At 47.3% G+C, this 12,525-nt stretch overlaps 1 protein-coding gene across 12 annotated transcripts in view; it reads left to right on the top strand.

Annotated features, from left to right (window-relative positions):
* Positions 1-12,525, top strand: part of CCDC30 (coiled-coil domain containing 30) — a 28,485-nt gene that overhangs the window by 842 nt on the left and 15,118 nt on the right. For 4 of the 12 annotated variants that reach the window (XM_021417773.1, XM_021417772.1, XM_021417771.1 and 1 more), the window contains exons 2-11: positions 71-238; positions 360-480; positions 5,190-5,380; positions 7,045-7,110; positions 7,513-7,666; positions 8,841-8,912; positions 9,936-10,051; positions 11,178-11,285; positions 11,561-11,661; positions 12,208-12,400. In XM_021417773.1, the coding sequence (XP_021273448.1) occupies positions 71-238; positions 360-480; positions 5,190-5,380; positions 7,045-7,110; positions 7,513-7,666; positions 8,841-8,912; positions 9,936-10,051; positions 11,178-11,285; positions 11,561-11,661; positions 12,208-12,400 (1,290 nt within the window). The other 8 variants (XM_021417770.1, XM_021417776.1, XM_021417774.1 and 5 more) reach the window with 8 other exon arrangements.

The raw sequence follows: 12,525 nt of genomic DNA, 5'->3' as shown, positions 1-12,525 counted from the left end.
CTCTGCGGGTGGGTGCCGGGTAGGGGGGGAGCGCCGCACGTCGCTCACGGCAGGTCTCGCTTCCCTGCAGGCGGAGGCGCCGGTGCCGGCGGAGGACGTGCGGCGCTGGCTGCAAGCGGAGGGCGCGGACCCCGGCGACCCGGCGGAGGAGCAGCTGAGCCTGGCCTGGCGGCTGCTGCGGCGCGCCGAGGCACGGCTGGGGGACGTGGAGCGGCGGCGGGCCGAGGAACTGAGAGAAGTAAGGGCCGGAGCCCCGGGATGAAGCGCCCGGGCCGCCCTGCGAGAGCTGGTGGGAAAAAGAGATCCTGGAAGCACGGGACAGCAGGGGTTGGAAGGGCCTCACGGACCTGTGTCCCCAGGTGGAACGCTACGTGGGCCACGTCCGCGGCCTGAGCCAGGAGCGGGATGCGGTCATCGCCGAGTGCGAGCGGGACAACGAGCGGCTCGGGCTGGAGCTGGCGCAGCTGCGGCTGCAGCACGGTAATCCTCCCCTTTGCAGCAGGGATGTGGGCAGCGTTCCTGCAGAGCTGGCTTCAGGCTTCACGAGACAAGCGACGTTTGGGCAGAGAGGAACCTGATGAGGTCCAAGAAGAGCAAGTGTAAAGTTCAGCAGCTGCGGAGGAATAACCCCATGCACAGCCCCTGACTTGTACTGACGATGCTGGAGAGGAGCTCTGTGGAGAAGGACCTGGGTGTCCTGGTGGCCAGCAGGGTAACCGTGAGCCACCGGTGTGTCCTCGAGGCCGATGGGACCCCGGGGTGCATAGACACAGAGTGTGGCCAGCAGGGTGAGGGAGGTTCTCCTCCCCTCTGCTCTGCCCTGGGGAGGCCACATCAGGAGCACTGGGCCCAGTGCTGGGCTCCCCAGTTCAAGGCAGGCAGGGATCTGCTGGGGAGAGTCCAGTGGAGGGCTGCAAAGATGGTTGGGGCCTGGAGCATCTCCTGTATGAGGAAAGGCTGAGAGCCCTGGGGCTGTTCAGAGGATCTCATCAATGTTCGTATACATCTACAGGGCAGGTGTCAGATGAATGGTGCCTGGCTCCTTTCAGTGGTGTGCAGGTCATCTGGTCCAACCCTCTGCAATGAGCAGGGACGCCCACAGCTCCATCAGGTGCTTAGAGCTCCTCCAGCCCCTCTCTAGGGATGGGGCACCACCACCTCTCTGCACAGCCCCAGCTCCAAGCTAACTGACAGCAAACTCCTCAGGCAGCCGAGTGCTGAGCTGTGTTTGTGCTGAGGTGGTGAAGCAGCTTTGCCATTGGATTTGGTTTAGACAAGGCCCATAGTTTTAAAGACAGCTTTGAAGGACACTGATGTATTTGCAATGGCGATTAAAATCCTGTAGTTTGTGTTTATTTTAGTGCCATCATTTTGTTTAGAATATAGTCTCTTCCTTTAAATGGTTTGTTTCTCTCTCAAACGTAGGGTTGCTTCATCCTTGACTTAATACCGTTGTCTTTTGCACGCTGAGCACTGCTAATAGCTTGTTGTTACTGTTAGCTCTTTCTTTTGTGCTGTGCCTTATCCTGGGTCTGCAGTGAAGGTGGGGATGAGGAGCGCAGCTGGAACAGTTTCTTTGTTGCATGCGCTTCATTTTGGGGCAAAGAACATAGGAGACAGGGGAAGTTAACTGCTGTTTTGAGAGTTTGTTCTGGGCAGCCAGCAGATCTCAGGGAGTGTGTCTGACAGTGTGACCTTACAGGACAGGTGAGTTTAAGCCCAGTCTGAAAACCTGACTCTTCTGTGGCCCCTGTGGGCTCCTGGAGCTGTTTGCTGCTGCAGCCACTTGCACAGGGCTTTGTAATGATGGAGTGACTTCTTGCAAACATCGCTGTGGTAGAAAACTGTACTGGTTTTTCCCTCATCTTCCCCACCAGGTGGCAGGCAGGAGATGGAAATGTCCCCCGAAGTTCTGCTGGAATTTACTTCTTGGTAGCTCTGCTCTTTTCCACTTTTTTTCTGTTATTTAAGGATTCTCATGGCTGTTTGGCAATGATTAACACTCAAATGAATACTGAGTTCCATGCCCATTACACTGGTGGCTTGCTATTTGTGACCAGGTTGCTACCAGCCCTCCATCCTTGAGAGGATTCTGTGGTTCCACAGTGCTTTGGTGCTGTACAGTGCTTTTATGTACTGAGGGGCAGCTGGAAGGCTGGCGCTTTGCTGTTTCATGCCTTGCAGCAGCTTTGAATTGGAGGCTGTGGAATACCTCTGGAGCTGTGTCCTCGGTCCTTGAATGTTCGTGGCTGCACATCAGCCTTTCCCTCTGAAAGCTCAGACTCAGAAGTGGGTGCTCGAGTTCTCCTTTGTCAGTGCTCACTCCAGCTGGATGTCCGTGGATCTGGACATGATGTGCCCCAGCTGCTTGTAGTTTCTACCACTTTTCTCTTTCCCTTCTGGTTCCTCCCCACCTATCCTTCCTCCTTTACAACGAACACTGCCCATCACTGTCTCTGTGCCTCTGCAGTCTGTTGTGTGGCTGCAGGGTTTGATGCTGTGTCGCTGCTGGTTCCATTCCATTGGCCTCTGCTTTTAGCTCAAGTCTGTGCAAGCCAGCCCAGAGAATTTCTCCCAAGTCCTGTGGGTGTAGGGCAGGCGGGGGGCCTGGAACTAGAGGCTGGCTGTCCTCCAGGTCTCACTGTGCCTCTTGTTTTGTTTTGCTGTTTTTTTTTTTTTTTTTTCTTTAGGAGGGACAAGATGATACTGCAGATCAGGCTTTATCAAAACAGGGCTGGAGAAGGGGTCTTAAGAAAAGGAAGACCCTATCTTAATGGGATTGTTAAACAAAAATCTGAGTAAGGCGAGTCCAGAGGATTTGGCCTGGAGAATCACTGTAGCCATGCCTGGTTTTATGTTGAGCTATTGATGTGGCTTTACCTCATTTGGTACCTCTGCCCAGAGAGAAATTTTTCCTGTCCTCGAGGCAGTTCATAATCCATTTCTGATGGTTCTCATCTCGTGTGCTTCAGTGTTTTTGGAGGGTAGATCGATAACTCGTGCACTGAATTACCAAAGCTTTTATGAAAAACAAATGTGCCAGTGGTAAAACACAATGCAGTTGAGGCCTACAGTGATTTAAGAGTGAAACAAAAAGAATAGTTGCAGCCTGTTCGTTATAAGAGCTGTATTGCTGACGTGTAGGCAACATGGGTGAGAGGATGAAGCTCCTGTTGTGGGTGTGATAGCTGTGAATTGCTTGTCCCTGTGTGGCAGGGAGAGAAACCCTGCAAGAGCAATGTGGCTTTGCAAATAGAAAACCTGCTTCCAAAGTGGTGGTGCAGTGGTTGCTTGCTCATGGGAATGTGTCAGTGCACTGCTATGACATTGGTCCTAGAAGATGTTTGCTGTCCTCAAACACGGATATGGTAGAGAAGGGTTTTGTGGGATGCTGGTGAGAGATCAGGAGGCTTCTACAAGCAGCAGTCTGTGTTAAATACAGCAGACTGCCCTCATCCTCCCAAATCTGCCTTTCTCTTCAGCGTGTGCAAAACGTCTAGATCCTCTTGCCACAAACTAAATCATGTAGTGTTATTTTTGCAGATTGGATGGAAGGCAAATACCTTCAAGCAAAACTGGCAGCGTAGAAGCAGTGGTAGTAGCTCAGAGCTGTCAGTCCCTTTGACCTGCTGTCCTGTTGCTGGCTGTACGCAGAGCAGCTTTCAGAGGAACCGTAACCCTGACTGGGAGCAGGTGGGATTTGGCAAAGCCATGGCAGGAATCTGTAGGGCACGTTGGGTGTTAGATGGGCTTTTAGCTTCAGTGTGAGCTGTGGACTCTTCCTAATGCGTATGGAGCAAGGGGTGAATTCTTTCTTCAATTGCAGAATGCAATATTTTGCGGTTTGCTTCAAAGAGAGAAGCAGCAAGTGAGCTGTGTTTGACCTCTTTGTTGAATAAGCTGCAATTTGTAACCACAGGGAGGGCGAAGGGGAAACCGCAGGGTGTTTTCCATTCATAGGCCTGGATAGAGCCAGCTGCAAAATGCAGAGTGGAAACATGCCATTGATCTGAGCCGTAGGGTGTGATTGCGCTGGGTCCCCGTTAAACCCAGTGTGTGGGAGTGTGGAGCAGACTTATCCAGAGCAGTAAACCTTTCCTGTGTGAGAGTACAAGAAATGTTTGCTTCACTTCCAATGTTCAGCTCTTTAAGCAGTGAAACAGTGTGAATATCCCTCCTTCCTCCACACAAACCCACAGCTCCCCTTGATTCCATCTGGTGTCACGTGTCAATTTTTATAATGTAGTTTGGGCTAGAAATTGGGAGAGATGTTTTTTTTTTCCATATTCATCAAATTACTGGAGCAAAAGTGATTGCGAGGCTGATGAGAAATGAGCAGTAAAGCCAGTTATGGTCATATACACCACAGTGCTTAGCTGTAACCAAGCACCAGCTTCTCTTGGGAATGCCATTGCATTCCATTTGCTTTGAAAGCCATTGAATCCTGAACTCTTCCCCAGTGCAGAGTCTTCTTAGCTGTAACTTTGGGAGAAATTGTGAAGAGCTGGCAGTTTGATTCTAAAAGGGATTTTTACACCCTTAATCCTCCAAGAGAGGCCTTGGAGGAGGTCTGTTACTAGAAGCAGTCATCAGCCTGTGGGATTAGAGCTGGTTTTGCTGGAATGTGCATGGGGGGAAAAAAAAGTGCTGTTCAGATCTACCTCCTCACCACACACTGAGTGATAGGGGATTTTGTCTGTTCTTTCAAGGAAAATGTTTGTGATTGCCTGCCCCTCTGTTTCATTTATCTCAAGGCCTTTTTAATCTGTTGTTTAGTTCCCACCAAACTGTGTTAGGGGGTAAGAGGCTCAAGGATAATGAGGTTGGTGAAGCTGAGCTGTTGGGTAGAGGGAAATGGCCAGAATAACTCGCTCCTCTTAAAGGCGAGAGAACTCAGGTTCAGCAGGTCCTATCTCTTGCTTGACAGGCAAGGTAGTGGGTGTTGTGAACAGGAGCATCAGGACCAGGGGGATTAGGGCTGACATAATAGGTCAGAGCAGGCGACAGGAGGGAGCGAGGGATCTGGAAAGCAGGTGGAGAGATTAAAAGTTCTATGAGCTGTTGTGTAGGGTTCTGGGAGAAACTGGGGCTGTTGCAAAAGGGAGCGCTTAGGGGAACTGGGATGAGATCTGCAAGGGGTCAATCAGGCTTACTTTCTTCCTTTGCTCACGGAAAGCCTTGCCTTGCAGAAGCCCAGGTCAAGGAGGTCCAGGAGATGCTGGAACAGGAAGGCTTGTCCGAAATAGCTCACAGTAATGCCAGCGAACAGATCGCTTATTTACTGGTGGAAAGAACAGCACTGCTGGAGAAACTGGAGGTCGCAGATCAGAAGTTGAACTCGCACAGCTGCGTAGACAGGCTGTGTGCTGCGCAGCTTCAGGTATGCCCTGCTTCAGCTGCTTGGGCTGATAGAAAGCGTGCTGAGGAAAAGGATGGTTTTGTGCTCACTTCTTTTTAAGTAAAAATTATTCTATCTGCAGATTCTTCATGCTCATGTTGTTTTTTTTTTTTAGTAGGTTTTCACACTTGTGTGTTTACGCTTGATTTGCTCTCACATCTTGCACAGGGATAATGAGCAAGGTTATTTTATTTCTGGTTGGAGGGTCCCTCCCTCGCTGTTGTGGGGTTGGTTGTCAATTCTGGTACAATAGCACCTTCAGATGTATCTTCTTCGGAATCAAAGAAACCAGCAAGGGTCAGTTCCCTGAGGTGCTGCCTCCCAGTCCTCCATAGAAAATGTCTCTCTGCAAATCCCAAATGAGCTACCTGTGACTGTCTTGCCACTTGATACAAACGATTGCAGAAAACTGACCATTTTTCTGGTGAAGCATTGTAATAGAACCCCAGCGTTGTTAGGAGGAAGCAAAGCTGTAAGTTCTCAGTGAAATGCCAGTTAACCACACCTGCCACTGGGCATTTACCCACCGTGATCAGATCCACTCTTCCTTCAGTACAGCAGCAGAGTAAGAGAAATAGAGCCAGGTCAACTGAAGGATGCAGATGCTTCCAAGTCTCATGTTGAATCCAGACCATCCTGCATGGAGCTCATGCTTCTGAAGATGCAGCTGATGCACTTACCCTGTTAGGTGTAAGTGGAGGTTCCATCCATCGTTTTAAAGAGCAAGCAGGCAAGGAGCATGACTGCAAGCAGGGGTGAGAGCTAGAACAGAAATCCTGCTTTCTCCTCCTGCTCTTGTTCCTTCTTGCACCTTAATTCACCCTGGGGCTGAATGCTCTCCCCAGCTGGCTGCATAGTCGTGCATTCCAACTGCTGTTGTGACCTACACTTTCTGCAGCAACAGGTTCTCCTTGCTGTCCTCTCTCAGGACCATTCATTCCTCCTGTAGTGATCATGTAACAAGACAGGCCTTGACTCCTGGGTAAAAGTGTTTAGAAGAATGAGACTTGGAAAGGAAAATGTATCAACTGCATGATCATAACAGATCGTGATGTTAATGCTGCTCATTGGTAGTCAAACAAAATTCCCTGCAGTTTGTAAACTGGGTGCTTTTCTTTCTGTGTTCTTAAAACCAGGAGGCCTACTTGTAAGGAGAACAGTTTCTCTAAAGCAACTTGGTTTTTCTCCTGTAATGATGTTATTGGTGTTCATGCTTCTAAGCTAGAAACTGTTATTAAGCACTCTGCTCTTCTTGGTAGCATCACACTTGTTCTACAGAATCATTAGAGTCACAGCAGTGTTTCAAGGTAATAGAGTAACAAGAGCAATTAACCTTTTAACTGGAACGTGTAATCTTTCTAATCCTCAAAAGAGCTGCTGCATGCTTGTTCACTGTTATGCTGGAAGTCCAGAAAGTCTTCGTATGAACATGCATTTTTGTGTAGCTGTCTCTGATATATGTGAAGGATTTTCACAGGGATGTGAGATATCTGGTTGGAACTTGCTCTTTATAAGGTATAATTATAATGCCCTCCTAATCAAGGTATGTTAAAACTGAAAATGCAACGTGCTAGTGTCCAGGGATGCATAGCAACATGCTTTCTTGTGGTGCTGATTTATTAAAATCTCTTTCTCACATTCATCAGGAGTTAGAAGATGAACTCCAGCAACGGTGTGAACCCATGCAGCGTACTGAAGATGCACTAAATGAGGTAATACATTTACATATTTGATTGCTGGTGGCATGGCATGTAGGTGAGATTTCAGGCAGTGGGTCTGCTCTTCAGCACGCTGTGAGGTTACTTAGAGATTTTTGCTTATGAGATGTGAGTGAGCTTGGAAATGCAGCCACTGCAATCATGTCAGCTTGGTGCTACTTGATGAATTCCTTTGTTTCAAGGGGGAAAAAACAGAGCTCTGTAGGAAACAGCCATGGCACACTGTTTGATGTCTGCGTTTTGGCATGTGTCCCTCACAGCATGCCTTTGCAAGCTCCCCTGTTTTCTGTTTGTGTTGCCACCTCTGTTCCAGGTCAGGAGGAGCTCGGAGGGGGCATCTGTGGTCACTGCAAGAGTCATCTCATTTCCATTGCAGCACTAGCTTGTGTGTTTCAGCCCTACAGGGAAGAGCTGGAGAGGGAACGGGCGTCACGTGTAAAAGTAGAACGAGACCTGGATGAGGCCACACAGAGGCTGCTGATGGCTCACGAAACGATCCGGAGGCTGACAGACGAGCTGGCTGCACGGGGAAAGGAGCAGAGCAAAATAGGTAAGTGCTCCTCTTGTGGCTGCGTGCCACTCCTCGTTACTAGATGGCATTTAGCCCAGCCCTGTTTACCGTAAGCCTTACACTTCTTACATAGGACAGTTGGAGAAAGGCTCTCCTGCTTGTAATGTGAAAAAAACCAGCATCAGATGTTACCTCGGTGATGAGGAAACCTGAATGCAGCTGGTAAATGCAGTCAGGATGAAACCCCGTTTTCTGGATGTGATACCTAAAGCCAGGTGCTTCACTGCTGCCTATCGCAGGAGTCCCCCCTGGCAAAACACTGGCCCCTAGATGTTTTTCTCTGGGCTACTCTAGTTGTCCCCAGCTCTGTGATAGGGAATGTCAGTGGCGAGCACCATTTGCAGTGATTATCTCACTCAAGGAGACCGGCTGCACCTGGGCAGGGCTGATGTGAGCATCACAGATCACGGCGCTAACCTCGCAGCTTTCACAACATTCAGTTGTGTCCTTAACCCTCCTCGCCAGCCTCTAAACCCAAAGTTACAGCTTTTTAATCACAGGCATTGAAACGAGCACTCTGCTGTTATCTGCTCTGTGTATCGATTGATACGCGTGCGTCTGTGGGCACAGTGCATTGTGTGCTGCAGCCTCCAAACGGCACTGCTTCCCCAGGTTTTGGACAGGATGCAGCGTGACTCTTCTCAGTGGATCTCCCTAAGTATCAAATGAATCTAAGGCTTTCCAAACTGTGAGTAAGGGTTTGGTGCTCTCTACGTCTGTGTGGTTTATTGTGCTATATTAGAGTGCAAGATGAGTGAGTTCTCCTGACGCTGCCTATCTGCATGCCATCTCTTCCCTATAAACTGCAGAGCTATGAATGAAGACATTATTTTAATAGAAACAAAATCTCTGATCTTCGGTAAAACTCCACTGAAGTGGCATATTTTGGTTCAACAAAAACTTGCAGCAGCCTGCTTGTGTTAATGGGAAAGTACAAGACTGCTCCTGGCTGGTTTGTAGCCCTGCTATTGAGTGTTTGGTGATGGAGATTAGAGATTTTAAATCACGTGCAGTGGTTTAGCTGCCTGCCTCTTAAATGGCTCTAAGTTTTCTTTCAATTTCATATTTAACAGAGAAGTACATCAAAAATGCTGCTGAGTTTTGTGTTCAGAAACATGTGACCACAGCAAAATTGCCTTTGTTATTCTTGTAGGAGCTGCCTCGTGGTCAGTGTTGCAAGTGTCTGGGAGCCAGGGAGAAGGCATGGACGAATGGAGACAAGGTGGTAAGTCACCCAATTCACAAGCAGAGGAGATCCAAAACCATCTTAAGGCTTTCCTTAGTAATAAACAGGCTTTTTGGCCAAATGAATGCTTTGGTAGAAGGCTTTTCATGTTCTTTTTTTTTTTTTCATCTTAAATTACAGAAAGTGAAAATCCAGTTGCGCAATCCTTGCTTGAAGTGGGATTTGAGGTTGTGGTTGGGTTTTGTGTGGGTTTTTTTGTTGTTGTTTTTGCCAGATTGGAACCAAGATACTGGGTACGGTTTTAGTTTTGCCTGACAAAAAGCCAAGTTTAAGCTGAAAAGGGAAAAACCTTTGTTCATTCCTTTAAGGAAAACTAGTTTCCCACTGGTTATAATTAGGAATAGCAGACCAGTGCACAAGCACTTTGTAGACCTATTGCTATCAGTGTGCTCCTAATACAGACATCTTCCTATTTATTGCAGGCAAAATACTGGTCTGTGTTAATTCATGATGGTTACATATGCTTATTGATTCAGACTTACATGGCCATAACTTTTGCTCTACTCATCATGTCCTAAATATCAATACATTAACACTGTGGTTCTCTTTCTGCTCATAGCAAATTGTGAATGTTATGCTGGAAGCTGGAAGTTTTCACTTATAAGGAAACTTCTTCCAAACTGTTTTACTCTGAAGTACGTTTTGTGGACAGACACCAGATCTGTCCATGCTGCTGATTCAGGCTGTAACTTGAAATACAGCATAGCTCACGTGTGCGTGGCGGATGGTCAGGGGAGTAGAACTTGAGACTGCTGTGCTCCTGCAGTAAGCGCAGCATGGCTCAGTAGTGCTGGTATCGAACCTGGATCTCCAGAATCATAAACCTCTATCTGAATGAGAGAACTGTGCTCCCACATGCATCTCTCTGCACTCTGCTGTCACACACCTGCGCATAAGGGCAATGCAGTTTCAGAAATTCATGTGGTAGCTCCGCTCTGAGCTTGGTGGAGGTCAAGGGCTGAGGCTGTTAGAGCTGGTGACCAGTCCGTGTGCTGTGTCCAGACAGGACGGAGCTGCAGAAGGCCATGGAGCACAACAGCAGGCTGGACAAGGAAATTCTGGCGCTGCGTGCCCGGGTCCAAACGCTCGACTTGGAAAGAAAAACGTTCCTCGATCTGGTGAGTACCCATCCTGTCCTGGCTTGTTCTCTGGCTCAGCAGGCTGCTGACAGCTGGCAGTCCTGGGCTAGTTCCTGATGCTCAGCTGTGCTCCTTTCCCTGCCCTGCCTCTGTGTTTTCCCTCTCTTTGCTGTGATTCTTTCCAGAACTGCAGTTCTGATGTCACGTGCCTCATAAACATCTTAAGTCAATGTCATTACTCTTAGTTAAGTGGCTCACATAGTAAGATTAGAATTCTCTGAATGCAGCTATCTTTCTCAACAGAACAGTTCCTTAGCGAGATGGCCAATGAGGAGTAAATATTAAAACCTCTAATTTGGCACAAGTTTTGACTCTGTACAATTTCTTTGTATTAGTCCTTCACCAGCCTACAGCTGGTTCTCAGTAGTCTCTAATTACTTCTGCCATCCCACATCTTGCTGTTCTCTTGGATTAAAGCTAGCAGTTTTAAAATAACATAAGTATCATTGAGAATATTCTGCTCATCTCTTTCAAATAGTATCAAGGACTTACTTTCTTGAGCGAGATTTATTCACATTTGAGGACTTGAAACTTTTAGTATGTAGTTCTGCTCCTTGCATTCAAAACACGTTGATCTTGGTGTTGTGTTATTATCTAAAACCTGGATTTACAGGACAGTCTGTGCTGCACATGCACACATACGTATATGGATAATAGAGATTGTCTTATCCATGCAAAAAAGAAACGTAGCTAGACTGAGATCACTTCCAACCAAACATGTTGTTAAGTTAAAATTTAAGTGTCTTTATTCCTTAGGAAGAAGTGATTTAGCTGTTGATGTAGTAGTTAGAAAGCTGTCATTCTAATCTGTAAAAGCTGCAAGCATACTTTGTTATGAGCCACGGGAGCTGTGCATCCTGTAGTCGTGTTTCTGCCTGAGAGAAGCGTGGGCAGTGGGTGAGGTGCAGGCTGACCTCTTATTGCTTTTACTTCTCTGGTGTGAGGCTGCCTGGCAGTACCAGCCGTGTGATCTCAGCCAATTCCTCAAGCTGAGCAATTAATATTAATAAATCTTCAGTTTATCAGCTTGAGAAGGATCTTAATTCTATAAGACAGGGAGATGAACATCCACCAAAAGTACAGGTGTTTTTATTTTATTTTGAAGGTTGAACAGCTCAAAGAGGAGATCAGCGAGTATCAAAAGGGTGAGAAACAAGGATTCCCGCTGCCCGCACCAGCCAAGACTGAAGAAGTTGCAGCTTGCTCTCTGCAGGTATTTTCAAGTGCCTTTTGTTTGCAAATCCTTTCTGTGTATGTGTAGACGTGTAGAGCACATCTGTTGGTGTAAGCTAATACCCACTGCTGCCTTCGTAACTGTTAATGGTCTGGGAGGTTCTACTCTTATGGCTGGTGGATTATCTTAACACAGGCTGATGTAGCTCGTGTCCCATTCATTTGTTAGAGACTTGGGCAGCTTTAGAATCACATCATGCCAAGGTCATCACATCATGTCATGCTAAATTCTCTTTTTTTTTTTTTTGTACCCAGGGCACGAAGGATGAAGGGAGGGCTGAAGGGGATTTTATTACAGACAAAGCTGGCTCAGATCAAGAAGACAGATGTCAGGGTAGTGAAACTCTTCATAAAAGGTTTGTAGTGTAGAAATTCTTAATATGTTGTCTTTTTGTAGTGGCTTATTTTGTATTCTGGTTGCTGCTCCACTGTCCTGTGGTGTGCGTTTAAGTATCGGGTTCTTTAGAATATTCTTTGGTGCCAGCTTTGTTTCTTTCTTTTCAAATTAGAAAGTTTGGAGGTAATGCAGTCCTGAGTGGGTGTGTATCAAGAATGCAGGCTGTTCGCTGGCGCTTTCTCCTGCTTTTTGCTTTCCTAAATGAGTAGGTGTTGGGCTTTTGTGGCTCCCTGCAGGCAGAAGTGTTGTTTTTGAAATTGTTTTGTTGCTGGGAGGATTTTCTCTGGATTTGATTGCTGTCCAGGGGATGTACCAAGGCACTTGGCTTCCAGACTTAAATATGTAAACTGGGATTTTTAGGGGAAGACAAAGCTTCATTCTCGAGTGGCCTGCTCAGGATGTGCTGCTGCTAAGTCTCTTCTAAGAGCTTCAAGGAGGAAAAGATTGCCTGATCCCATCCCACACAGCAGTTCCAGTCTTGGTGGTGTTTGTCATTGGTGTGCAGGTGCCGAGAGGTGATTGAAAACATTGAGGGCAGGAACTCACAGCTCCTTCACAAGCTCCAGAAACTTGAGCAGGAGCACGAGGATTTGGTTGAGCGCAATGAAGAGCTGGAATCAATTCTGGGAGAGACGCAGATCCAAACAAAGCAGGACAAGGAACAGTTTGAGAGTGAGGTGGAGGGGCTTCACCGGAAAGTAAGTAAGGAATGGAAGAAATGCTGTTTGGTTTTGTTTAATTCTAGCTGCTTGTCTCTCTGCATATCGATTGGTAAAATAAAATGATGCTTGACCTAAAGCTGCATGCTGCTTTGTTGAGTTTG

Source organism: Numida meleagris, chromosome 20, assembly GCF_002078875.1.
Source record: "Numida meleagris isolate 19003 breed g44 Domestic line chromosome 20, NumMel1.0, whole genome shotgun sequence".
Classification (NCBI taxonomy): Eukaryota; Metazoa; Chordata; class Aves; order Galliformes; family Numididae; genus Numida; species Numida meleagris.
This window is presented reverse-complemented; position numbering and strand designations above follow the sequence as displayed.